Source organism: Lactuca saligna, chromosome 3, assembly GCF_052625555.1.
Source record: "Lactuca saligna cultivar CGN05327 chromosome 3, ASM5262555v1, whole genome shotgun sequence".
NCBI lineage: Eukaryota > Viridiplantae > Streptophyta > Magnoliopsida > Asterales > Asteraceae > Lactuca > Lactuca saligna.
This window is the reverse complement of record NC_136419.1, coordinates 181,323,192-181,336,491: the sequence shown is the minus strand read 5'-3', so window position 1 is coordinate 181,336,491 and position 13,300 is coordinate 181,323,192. Positions and strand designations below refer to the sequence as shown.

At 33.2% G+C, this 13,300-nt stretch overlaps 1 protein-coding gene and 1 long non-coding RNA gene across 3 annotated transcripts; one reads left to right on the top strand and one right to left on the bottom strand.

The window, feature by feature from the left end:
* Window positions 1–3,201: 3,201 nt before the first annotated feature.
* Window positions 3,202–6,117, bottom strand: LOC145037569 (uncharacterized). 2 transcript variants are annotated; one of them, XR_013678911.1, is made up of 6 exons: window positions 5,782–6,117; window positions 5,493–5,693; window positions 4,156–4,236; window positions 3,990–4,052; window positions 3,732–3,883; window positions 3,202–3,430 (listed from the first exon to the last, which is right to left on the bottom strand). It is a non-coding gene; the product is annotated as an uncharacterized LOC145037569 (long non-coding RNA). The 2 variants fall into 2 exon arrangements; XR_013678910.1 differs by lacking the exon at window positions 3,732–3,883.
* Window positions 6,118–8,441: 2,324 nt separating this feature from the next.
* On the top strand, window positions 8,442–11,892 carry LOC145036220 (uncharacterized). Its single transcript, XM_078984682.1, has 4 exons — window positions 8,442–8,975; window positions 9,120–9,325; window positions 9,398–11,433; window positions 11,585–11,892. The coding sequence occupies exons 1-4, from the start codon at window positions 8,442–8,444 to the stop codon at window positions 11,863–11,865; spliced, it is 3,057 nt and encodes a 1,018-aa protein (XP_078840808.1). The 3' UTR covers window positions 11,866–11,892.
* The last annotated feature ends 1,408 nt before the right edge of the window (window positions 11,893–13,300 follow it).

The following is a 13,300-nucleotide window of genomic DNA, read 5'->3' as shown; positions in this document are numbered from 1 at the left end:
AAGAACTTGATCTGGTGAAAGACACGTGGTTAACACAAGGAGTATCTGTTATCTCGGATGGTTGGTCGAATGTAAAAAGTGAACCACTTATAAATGCTATTGCACAAAATTCACGAGGTGCAACTTTTATGTATGATGACGCCTTTTCGAGGATTGAGAAGATGGAGGTGGAGATTGCTAAGTTTCTTCGACAAGCAATTGATGAGATTGGTCCAAGTAGTGTTATTCAAGTTGTAACCGATAACGCAGCGAATAGCAAGGCGGTTGTACGGGAAATACAGAAGGAATATAAACATATTTTCTGGTCCCCTTGTTGTGTACATTCTTTAAATTTGATTTTTAAAGACATGGCGAAGCAATTTGAATGGTTGTCCTATACATATAATAGAGGTAAGGGTATTGTCATGTTTTTTTAAACCACACACATGCCTTAGCTTTCTTTATAGACAACTTGAAATTGCAATTTTTGAAGGTTGCACAAACATGATTTGCATCGCATTACATATTGTTGAAAAGACTAACCGAGTGTACGGAAGCACTTGCTACTACTATTGTCGTAAACTCGTGGCGGGAATGGGTCAACAAGGCGGATGAGCACACTCGGGTACTTGTTAATAAAGGGGCAGATATAATTAAAGATGAAGATTTTTAGGATGATATTGCTCACATTTTGGTTGTCACTAAATCTATCATTTACATGGTAAACTTTTGTGATGGTGAAGGCCTGAAAATGGCAGAAACATATGAACGAATGGACAATATGATGGGTTAAATCAAAGAGGCTATGACTATGAGGGACAATAAAGTCTCAATGTATTACACCAAAGTTGAATAAATTGTGCTCGAAAGGTGGGACAAGATGACTATCCCCCTCCATTGTTTAGGATTTGTTTTAAATCCTAACTATTATGACAAGCATTATCTTGCAAAGTTGGCACCAGGAGGCATGAAAAGAAATCCTCCCAATGAAGAAAGAGAAGTTATTGTTGGTGTTTTGAAAGCATTTGATTTTTGTTTTGGAGAGTGTAGAAGAAGAGAAACAATTGAGAGAGCAATTTGCAACCTTTCACACAAAGAAAGGAATCTATTCATTGTCCGGGACGCAAGCCGATGTGGTGACTATGGACGCGATTGATTCGTGGGCAACATATGGAGCGGAGACTCCGGATCTGGCGGACATGGCAAAATGAGTCCTCTCGTAGCCGATTAGTAGCTCTCCGGCGGAGAGGAATTAGAGTACATACTCTCATATACATAGCATCAAAAGGAATCGTTTAAATGGACCAAGAGCGGATAAACTCGTGTATATTCACTCTAATATTAGACTTTTGTCCTGGTTTTCAGAATCTTACAAAGACGGGCCTAACAAAAAATGGGACATCAATCCGGAAAGTGATCACATTAAATATTCAAGTGCTCGTCTAGAGGAAATGGTGTGGGAGAACCTTGATGATGAAGATGTGGAGAATGAAAGAGGAAAAAGGCTACGGATAAACTAGTTTATGGTATTTTAATATTTATGTTATTAAGTATTATGATGAAGTAATTGTGGTATTTTTTTTGTTCTTGTTTTGATAATTGGTACTTTTGTTATTCAATATTTCATGTTTGAACTTTGAAGTGTTAAATTGTTAAGTAATAGTATACATATTTTATGAAATGTCTTAGAATTAGGAACATTGTACCGGACTATACAATACACTGTATCGGTTCGTACCGAAATGAGCTTCCCCCCACCCCCGGGTACCTGATACACTATATGTCACAAACCCCGTACCGTACCGTACCTCGTTCTCCGTACCATACTGCGTTTCTGGTAACTATGATTTATATAAAACTTGTGACAAAAAATGGCAGAAATTAGATGATTTTTTTAGTTGCTTAATATTTAGGTCTAGAGATTTTACAGGTGGGATTTGGACAATTCCAGAGAGGACTAATAACAGATATAGTTTAGAATATGGGCCTATTAAATCGGTTGAGTTAAAGATGGATGGAAGCCTTCTTGCCATTGGTTCAAATGTTGTTAATAATTTCACAACATCGTTGTTGCATAGAGCATATGCAACCCACTTTCTTTCTTTCTTTTTATTTACTTATTTATTTTATTTTTCAAAAATAAACGTCATTTATAGTGGCTGCTTTTGGAATTTGTCAAATGGACTATGGGTAATAGCTAAAACTTTCAACATAATGCACATCTTGCAATCAAAGTCCGAGGCGAAAGTTTTAATTTCATTTCTATTTTTTTTAAATAAGGCTTATGATCTCAATTTTTATTTCTGTTTTATCTTTATTGATGTTTTACATTCTTGAAATCCAAATGCCTGAGCAAAAGCACATGAAAGAAGTTAATGGTGGTATGTTTAGGAAAAAAATTAATTTCGGGGCTAAAAAATCAAAAGATGTATATATGGAATACGAGAATTATGAAAATGGAGTTGTGAAAATGTGAGTTGTTTCCTAGATAAAAAGATGGAAATTGAAGAAATTGTTATTTTGTTGCATATGTTGTAAAGGTGCAAGAGTTGAGTTGTAATTTTGATAACCAAAACTTCTACTTTGTTTGTCTTTCAATTCGATATCTAATGTCATTGCTTAATGAAAGTAGGGTGCCATAATAAATGAATATATGAAAGTATGTTGCTATGTCTTTGGTTAACATACTCCATTTCTACAATCAAATGAAATATATAATGTTCTAAAAAACTCTTGTATCTCTAAACATAAAACAACAAGCACTACAAGAAAATTCCAATTTAGCTACGGAAAAATTTCATAGCAAAAAGCTGAAATTCCGTAGCTAAAGTTGAATAACTACGGAATTTGCTACGCAATATATCAATTAGACTCCGTAGCTTTATTTCTTGTAGCAAAATGTTTAGCTACGGAATTATAATTCCGTAGCAATTTTGCTATGATAGTTTCAACATCTATTTCGTTGCAATTTTAGTTTTATTGCAAATTCCGTAGCTATTTTTCATAGCAAATTCAATAGATTTTTGTTCCATAGCAAAGTTCGTAGCCATCTGTTCCGTAGCAAATTTCATAGTCATTTGTTCCATAGCGAATTCCGTAGTAATCTGTTTCGTACCAAATTCCGTAATCGTTTGTTCCATAACAATTTTCCGTAGTTGTTTGTTCATCAACAACATGTCCCGTAGCAATGAATTCCAAAGCAAATTCAATACGATAAAAATATTCAACAAAATCCAAAATTTTCAATTATAATATTCATAAAAATATATAAAAATGTAGTAAATATGAATTTAATAGTTACATCAATTTTACAAATATATCATCAAAAATTCTTCTACAAGGGTATCTAACCATCAAAACTGAATATTAATTACAAATACAGTCAACAGTTTAAATTTGAACCGCGGTGTACACACAAATAGCCACATATGCTCGACCAAAATGGCAAAACCTGCAAAATGAATATATGCTCTAAAGTTGAAAATATCATAAAAATGAAATTTACAAAATCAACTTGATTAAATTTCAATCTTTTGTATGAAATCCATTTTGTTTTACTTTGACAGTTTTCCTAGTAGATTGTAAATCTACCGACTTTTTAATTTGTGATATTTTCCTCCGGTATCACAACTAAGTCAATATGATACCTTGGATATGTTTTCTGGATCTAAGGAAAGTATATTAAAATATATTCTAGTCAATACATTAAGTCAAAATAAATGATCATTTAATGATGAAATCACAAACATTACTTGATGTAGATAGCTAACTCGAAGTGCCTGAGTGTTGTTTCTTTTTAGTAGTGGTGTAATACCAATGTTATCCGGATGATGTTGTGATACCAGGGGTCACTTAGACATTCAATCAATGGAAATATAGCCTCAATTATACAAGAATTTTGTACCTTGACAAAAATTGATACTTTTTGTTACTAAGCAGGTCATTTAAACGGTCCATTAATGTCTTTTGCAGGGTCTAAAGTATAATATGAGTAGTAGTATGTAAATTACCAGATGCAGCTTGTGCTTTTCCTGTACTTGAACATATCTCAATATAGACTCCAATGCAAGGACCTGTGAAGAAACTTTCATCAACTTAATTTCTTTTCAATGATGAGGGTGAGGAGGGATTTATGTCTTTTTCACAAACGAGAATAAGGAAGTATGTGTTGCTTACTTGTTTGGAACAATCATTAAATGAAATGTGATCTCATTGCAAAGTTGTTGGTAAGTAGAATCTCCTAATTCAGTAAAGCCCCTATCAACCAATGATACATTATAAAAGTTATCAACATAAACATTATAATAATTTATATATCAAAATACAAGTACTCCACTATGTATTCATCAAAGTTCAAAGATAGGCAGAAAAAGTGCATTTCACACAAGATGTTAATAGACTAACAAGATTGACATAAGAAAGTTAAAGATGATACATAGTCATCTAACAAAGATATGCACAAATCCTACAACCTTGCTTATAAAAAATAATAATAAAACTTATTCATTAAAAAGCATGTTTGCAAACTCAAGAAAACCATAAGCAACTCACTTCAAACACTATTTTAAAATCAATGGCAAGTATCACTTTATCTCAGATGTTAGAGATGGACATTATTCCATAAAGATAACCAAAATTGGGTTGAGTGAACATCATTTGTTTACTTTATCTTCATGGTGGAATACTTGCCATCTCGGGGCATTATGGTCTTTCGCCTCTTTTTACACTTTAATTCTCTATTTTATTTTATTCATTTCCTTTTGTGTATTGATTGCCATCAATAGACCTAACAATTTAGTTGAAAATAAAAGCATAAGACTTGATTGATGATTTGTGGAAAATGTAAACGGTTATTATCTACTTGCTCAAATTTGACACATTTTTAATGTATTTCTTTTGGTAACTATGTATTACAATATTAGTATATAAAAGAAATCGTATGTCTTTCAATCCTAAAACTTGTGTGAAGTGATTAGTGCAAAGCTAAGATTTGCGCTAGAAAAACAAATAAAACAAATCAAAAAATGAATTGAAAAGAGAGAATATCATCTAGACCTTGACAGAACTATGATCAAGTTGAACTCGTGTACAAAAATTAGAATAGTTTAAGCAAGATCATTAAAATTCATAACTCGTGTACAAAACATAAAAAAGGACTATAAAGAAATACTAGATCACATTAATCCATAACTCTCTTTATATAGTACTTGTACATGAGTATAAAACCTATGAAGGTTAATGATGTAACTTGAAGTAAATTAACTTAATTAATCTATGATGCTCAGACAGTAAAGTTGCATCAATAATTCATTATTTATCTAGTCAAAATCCACAATTCGCATTAAATGCAATCAAATTCACTAATAAAAACTTGAATCCAGCTGCGTGTGTGGATTGGTAGAATTAACATAACATTAACTCGCCTCAAATTCAATGGATAGATCAACAGATCCTTTAGGTCATTGGATGATAGAAGGAGAAAATGGAGGAAACATAAAAGAGAAGAATGTTACCTGGTAGGGAGGAAGATGATCGAGAAAAATCTACCGATTGATGGAGCAAGCGCCAAATGACAGATCAAAAAAGAGTGAGAGAAGCTCCCTATAGAGTGAAGTTCGGTCGATAATGGCGTTAGTTGAGACTGGGGAAAACCGCAGAATGACGAATGAGGAAATAGGGCAAAATAATGAGCAAAAGTCCCGCCTATGATTAACCTATACATACATAGATGCAATATAAACACAGGTTAACTGCAACATCCTATGAGAATTAATCAAATAGATAAGTAGATGGATGGCAAACCTGTAGTATCCTTCTTGTTTGAAATCCCGACTGCAGTCAAAGATCTGGAGATTTTTTAGCAAATTCTTTTGTATTGAGCATTCTGAACCAATGGGAAAGTAGTTTATGATAGAAGATTAGAAAGAAAACCACTTGAAATCGGATTGTTATATAAATGGAGGATTAAAGAGATTGCTTGTTAGCATCAGCGACCAGCGTAATTGGGAGGTTGAGGACGGCGACAAGTTGAGAGATGGAGAGATGTGATCGGCGGAAGGTTAAATGTTTGATTTGGGGAGGAAGTATAATTTGGTCATGTGATTTTACCAATTTGCGCTAAGAATTCATTTGCTTACATATCACGTAGCCGCTTCTAAAGAGGAAATATATAAGCCCAACTTCGTTTATTTTTTTGGTGAATTTCATTATTTTTTTGTTTTTTGAATTAAGTCGTACTAAAGACATGTTTACTTACAAAATCTAATGCTTCATTAGAAATTTCAATTAAATACAATCTGGTATGTATGTTATAAAAGGTGACTTTGCAAGACAAGGGGAGCATAAATTTGATAAATATATACAACTTTTTTAAGTTATTTATTCATTTATTTAATTCTTTTTATAGGGTTATTTTCAAGCTATGATTTCCTGCATTGAAGAACTTTTACCTTCATTGAATGTTAAAATGAAGAATCCGGATGTATTAATAAGTTTAGGTTGAGAAAATGCATGATTCAAATGTATGTTGTTTTATTGTTCAATAAAATATTATAATAAAAAATCATATTTATATTTATATTTCTTTACAAATAAAACAATGAACATTTTTTTCTTATTATTTACATGTTCAAATAGAAAGCGTAGGTGAAAGCGGGATGGGTGGTGGTTATGGTAAATGTGGGGTGTGTTTTCTATTTTTATAAATTAAAAGAAAAAAGAATTACAAATATTTAAAAAAAAACATTAAGGATAATGGTAAATAGCTAAGAAGTTTCATTATGTAGCAAAGTGGCTACATAATCTAGTTTCGTAGAAATTTTTGTAACAAAAAAGCTATGGATTTTTCCACTGTAGCAAAATAGTTATGTAAATCAGTTTTGTATCAAATTTATGTAGCATAATAGCAATGGAATTTCATTACGTAACAAAATAGTTATGGATATCGTTTCCATAACTAAATTCCATAGCAAAATAGTTATGGAAAATCATTTTGTAGCAAAATTGCTACGAAATTTAGTTTCATAGTAATTTTCGTAGTAAAATATCTATGAAATTTCACTTTGTAGAAAAATTGCTACGAAATTCTATTCCATAACTAAATTTCGTAGCAAAATAGCTACGAAATTTAGTTTCGTAGTAATTTCCGTAACATAATAGCTATGACATTTCACTTCGTAGCACAATAGCTACGTAATTCAATTCTATAACTAAATTTCGTAACAAAATAACTACGCAATATCATTTTGTAGCAAAATAGCTACGGAATTTAGTTTCGTAGTAATTTTCGTAGCAAAATAGCTATATATTTTAATTTCGTAGCAAATTCGATAGTAAACTAATTACCGATTACAATTCCGTAACAATTTTCCGTAATTAGTTCTAACTTTGCAACGGAATTTTATTTCGTACAAATTTCCGTAACAAAAAATTTACGGAAAATCATTTTGTAGTATATTTCGTAGCAAAATAGCTACAAAATATGATTTTGTAGCATTTTTCCGTAGCTAAATTGAAATTTTCTTGTAGTGAAGTAAAGGCCTCCTAATGGCTATTATCTTACCCACACACACATAATTAAAAAAAAAAAAAAAAGCAAAAACCATTCGGACTCATACAAAGCATGGACACTTATACTAGTTTTTATTAATAATCAACTAAAATGTGGTTAAATTACTTAATTTCCAAAAAATAATTATGTGTATGTATAATAAAGTAGTTGGTTTTTCACCTTTTATTTAATTATCTTCATTTTTAGTTGGTTTTAGTATAAGACATAGTTTAGATATTCATTAAAAAAAAAAGACATTATTATGCTAAATCATCTTTTTTCCTCCCATTCACACGTTCAAGGAATACCATTACCATTGACCCATTAACAAATCGTCCACTAAAAAACATACCACTGACCCATTAACATAGTCATCCACTAAAAAGCATTGATTGCATAAGCATAAAACACACACTAAGCCCTTTTGTCCCTGTTCCATTAATATTTATTTAATGTAATTTTTTCAGTCCTAAGTTTTCGATTTATGAAGTTAAATTCTGTTTTTTTTCTTTATATTAATCTGGTCTGTAATTGGAAATAATAGTAGAATCTTGACTTGTTTGATTTCAGAATCAACTACACACAATTTCACTTCTATTTCCATGATCGACATATGATATCATTGTCTTTTTGCTAAGTGACCTTTTAATTTCTTTATCAACTTTCAGTTATTTTCTAAAATTTCTATGAGAAATACCACTCAAAGTAAAATACACTTCTTGTGGGAAAATATGACATAGAGTCATTGACTTCTAGAAGAAGACACATCATGTCGAAAAATATGACATTGCTCAAATTTTCCTTTTCCAATAAGGCAAAACGAAAAGTAAGGGAAATTGGTAGCTCAAGTATAAATCAGTATACACACAAACCATCATTTTTCAAAACACAACACAACAAATTAAGCAAAATAATGCCATCTTCAAACTTGTTACTCTACTCTCTAACTCTACTAATCATTACACTCTTCCCCAAACCAACTATTACTTATGCTTCTTTGGAGGAAGCCAATGCTCTTCTCAAATGGAAAGAAAGCCTCGAAATCCCAAACAACTCCTTGCTCTCTTCATGGCTTCCTCTCCCTATGAAATCCAATGCATCAGTTCCATGCACTTCTTGGTTTGGTGTAGTTTGCAATACTGATTGGAGCATTCATGGGCTGAACCTCAGTTCATCTGGCTTGAAAGGTACACTCCACCAATTTCCATTCTCTTTGCTACACAATCTTACGTATTTTGATCTTGCTATGAACAACTTCTTTGGCCCCATCCCACCAGAAATCAGACTCCTGTCCAAACTTGTCTACCTTTATTTTTCAGAGAATAAGTTTTCTGGAGTAATCCCATCTGAAATAGGAAACTTGCACCAGTTAACCATCTTTTACCTAGACTCAAACAATATATCTGGCTCAATTCCTTCATCATTGGGTGATTTGATATCTTTGAAAGTTCTTTATTTTGACCAAAATCAACTCTCTGGTCCCATTCCTATCGAACTTGAGAATTTGAAGCATCTCGTTGATCTTGAGTTGAGCAACAATCAACTTAGTGGTTCAATTCCTTCGTCATTGGGTAATATGACATCTTTGAAGTTCCTTTATCTTTTTCAAAATCAACTATCTGGTCTCATTCCTATTGAACTTAAGAACTTGAAGTCTCTTGCTGAACTTTCCATAAGCTACAATAAACTTAGTGGTTGTATTCCCACATCTCTAGCAAACCTAAGTAACCTACAACTTTTGTACCTAAGTAAAAATAAATTATCTGGACCCATTCCTATTGAACTTGGGAATTTGAAGTCTCTCACCGACCTTCAGATGAGCTACAATAAACTTAGTGGTTCTATTCCTTTATCTCTAACAAACCTGAGTAACCTACAGGTATTGTGCCTAAGTCAGAATAAATTATCTGGTCCCATTTTTATCCAACTTGGGAATTTGACTTCTCTCATTGATCTTCAGTTGAGCAACAATCAAATTAGTGGTTATATTCCTTCATCACTAGGAAACCTGAGCAACCTACAGACTCTGTACCTTAATGAGAATAAATTATTCGGCCCCATTCCTACTGAACTTGGGAATTTAAAATCTCTCACTGATCTTGCGGTGTACATCAACCAACTTAGTGGTTCTATTCCTTCATCACTAGCAAACCTGAGTAACATTGAGAGTCTGCACCTCCATGGCAACAATTTATCTGGCCCCATTCCTTATGAACTCGGGAATTTGAAGTCTCTCACTCATCTTCAGATGGGCAACAATCAACTTAGTGGTTCTATTCCTTCCTCACTAGGAAACCTAAGCAACGTACATATTTTGTTGCTCCATGAGAATATATTATCTGGTCCCATTCCTACCGAACTTGGGAATTTGAATTGTGTCTCTGCTCTTGCTGTGTCGTCGAATCAACTTAGTGGTTCTATTCCTTCATCACTAGCAAACCTGAGCAATCTACAGATTTTGCACCTCGATGAGAATATGTTATCAGGTTCCATTCCAAATGAGGTTGGAAAATTGAAGTCTCTCACTACTCTTGAGGTGGGCAACAATCACCTTAGTGGTACTATTCCCCCTGAGTTTGGAAATTCAACTCAACTACAAAGGCTTGCTCTATTTTCAAATCATTTGGTTGGTGAGATCCCAAAGGAGTTTGGGAAGATGAAAAGTATGTTGTATATGTACTTGTGTGATAACCAACTCTCAGGTAATATACCTCCGGAGCTCGGATCATTCAATGAACTACTTGAACTCGATCTATCCACAAATAGATTGAATGGGTTTATACCAAGTAGTATTGGTCAGTGGTCACACATTTATGAACTAAATCTTAGTAATAACAAGATCGGTGGAAAAATTCCATCTGAGATTGGTAAATTAGGTCAACTTATAGAACTTGATTTATCTCATAATTTGCTCACGGGGGAGATACCATCTGAAGTTCAAAGTTTGAAAAATTTGCAGAATATGGATATGTCTCACAATAGACTTTGTGGGTCTATTCCTAATGCTTTTACAAGCTTACCTAACGGGATTGATATCAATCTATCCTACAATGAACTCACAGGTCGAGTTCCCCCTTGTTCCAACTTCTTGAATGCGTCCATAAAAGGAAATCCAGGTTTGTGTGGAAATGTTACAGGAATAAAAGCTTGTGCAAGTCATATTATTAAGAAGAAAGAGGATCCGTTTAAGCATAAGCTCATCCTTGTAATTATGTTGCCTCTTAGTTGTGCAATATTACTTGGTTTATTCATGTGTGGCTTCATTGCTTATCAAAAACAAAAGAAAAAGTCTCCACAAAAACCATTGGAAGAAGAAAGTGATGATTATTTCTCCATTACAAGTTTTGACGGAAAAGTAGCGTATGATGATATCTTGAAAGCAACAAACGATTTTAATGAAGCATATTGTATTGGGACCGGAGGATATGGAATTGTTTACAAAGCCGAGCTACAACCTAACAATGTGGTAGCTGTCAAGAAACTCCACTCATCATCTGAGAATGTTGATCATAATGGATTCTTTAATGAGATACGTGCATTAACAAACATAAGGCATCGAAATATAGTGAAACTCTATGGATATTGCTCCCATGCCCGCCACTCATTTTTGATTTACGAATACCTTGAAAAGGGAAGCCTTGGATCAATCTTAAGAAGCGATATCTTAGCAAAAGAATTGGATTGGTTGAAAAGGGTCAATATTGTAAAGGCTGTAGCTAATGGTTTGGCTTATATGCACCACGATTGCTCACCTCCTATAATTCATAGAGACATATCCATAGCCAACATCCTTCTTGATTCTGATTATGAGGCACATATTTCTGATTTTGGCACGTCCAAGCTTTTAAAGATAGACTCATCCAATTGGACCGCAATTGCAGGCACCTATGGTTATATTGCACCAGGTAATATCATTTTGTGATGTTAGCTCTACATTTTCTTAAGTTTCATGTTATATATATGAATAAGTATTTGTACATATATGTATCTATGTTACAATCTTGTGGGGTTGATATAGCTTTTTTTTGTTTTTATTTGATGTTTTTTTGGATGTAGAGCTTGCTTATACGATGGTGGCAACCGAGAAATGCGATGTGTATAGCTTTGGCATCGTTTCACTAGAAGTGATCATGGGAAAGCATCCTGGTGAACTACCAACATTGTCTACTGATTATCTGGTGTTAGCAAATGTTGGAGATAGTCGTATTCCACTTCCTTCACCACAAGTTGAGAAACAAGTTAATTTAGTACTCAATCTCTCAAGATCATGTTTGAACTCAAATCCACAAGAAAGGCCAACAATGCATCAAGTTTCAAATCTGTTGATGAAGACCTGATATTAGTGTACTTTCAATGTTAATTATTGCTTTTGTCATGTTCCCTATATTCATCGTGATGAATATATTTAAATGCCTTTTTGTTATGAAACTTCTCATATGTTTTCTTAAATCATTATGTAGTAGAGAAACAAATAAGTCACTGAAGATTGGTATCCTTTTAGAAGCTTCATCTATGTAAAATCAAGTATTAGTCATCGACAAATCTGTCGCTGAACACTGGTAAATTAGTTATATACAAGTTTTCCCATCTCTTGGATTTCCAATAAATGTAAAAAGTAGCAAAAATAACATTGGTAAATTAGTTATATACAATAAATTGTTTTCTTTAATTTTCGTCAAATAGATGAAGATTGAGATACACACACCAATAGAACTTTAAACAATATAATGGGTACTCATACAGGTATCAGTTGGTGCTGGGTGTCAAACGGTTGATTTTTATAGTAAGAGATATGGAATTAGTTACCCTGACTTAATTTCAAGAAAAACTGTTAAAACAATTTAACTTTAAAACTAAATTACTAAAAAAATGGTCTATTTTTTAAATTTACTTTGGCCATCGAATCCAGGTTAAATTTGGCGGTTGTTTTTTCATCCTTCTTCTAGTCTCATACATTGCCATAATACTTTTACCTTCCACCAAGCTCCATACAATAAAACTCAAATTCAATAGGGTGCCAAAGATTTTAGGCAAGTCTGTAACACAATTTTTTTGGTTTTGATGATATATATCCCCTACACCGCCCAACTCATTCATATGTAAAAACATGTATTGAACGTCATAGCAACTTTTAACAGCCTGGAACATTTACACACCATAACTTACTAATTAGTTCAAATAGAAATATATGATTTTAATTATTAGTACTCACTTCACTTCACTTTGAAAGACTAGAATTCCAACTTGTTACTATTCATGTCAGAAATAGTATCCAACGTCATGATGATAATATTTCTAAGATAAAACTGCAAAGAAGGTTTTTATTGTCAGTTAAAAATTGTCACTTTGGTCCAAAAAGATTTGGACTAATACCAGAGATCTAAAATCTTAATTTTGTTGTGGTTATGGTCCAAAGCTTTATAAAAGTTTTACTCATATCTATTTGTTTTTTCTTTTTCTTTACTTTACTATTATTTAATTATAATAAAACAAAATATAAACCTATTACCTAATAACCCACCCAATCCCCGCTGGAAACCACCACATAACCAGAAACCGCCGCCCACTGCTAGGGCTCCGCCACCTTTTCACCGGAACATCCCAACCACCACCAACGGTGAAGATCTGAACTAAAGACATCGGATCTACAACGTCGCCGGCGTCCAGATATGCCTCTGTGTCGTTTGGCTTTCCAGCGCCACCGTCGAATCCTTGACCATCTTTGTGTTAGCACCGCCGAATCCTTAACCGTCGACTCCTTGAAGAAGCCAT

Coding starts and splice junctions, on each gene's coding strand:
- LOC145036220 (XM_078984682.1), top strand. CDS start 8,442: ATGCCATCTTCAAACTTGTTACTCTACTCTCTAACTCTACTAATCATT. Junction 8,976..9,119: donor GTGATTTGATATCTTTGAAA/GTTCTTTATTTT, acceptor ACATCTTTGAAG/TTCCTTTATCTTTTTCAAAA. Junction 11,434..11,584: donor CTATGGTTATATTGCACCAG/GTAATATCATTT, acceptor TTTTGGATGTAG/AGCTTGCTTATACGATGGTG.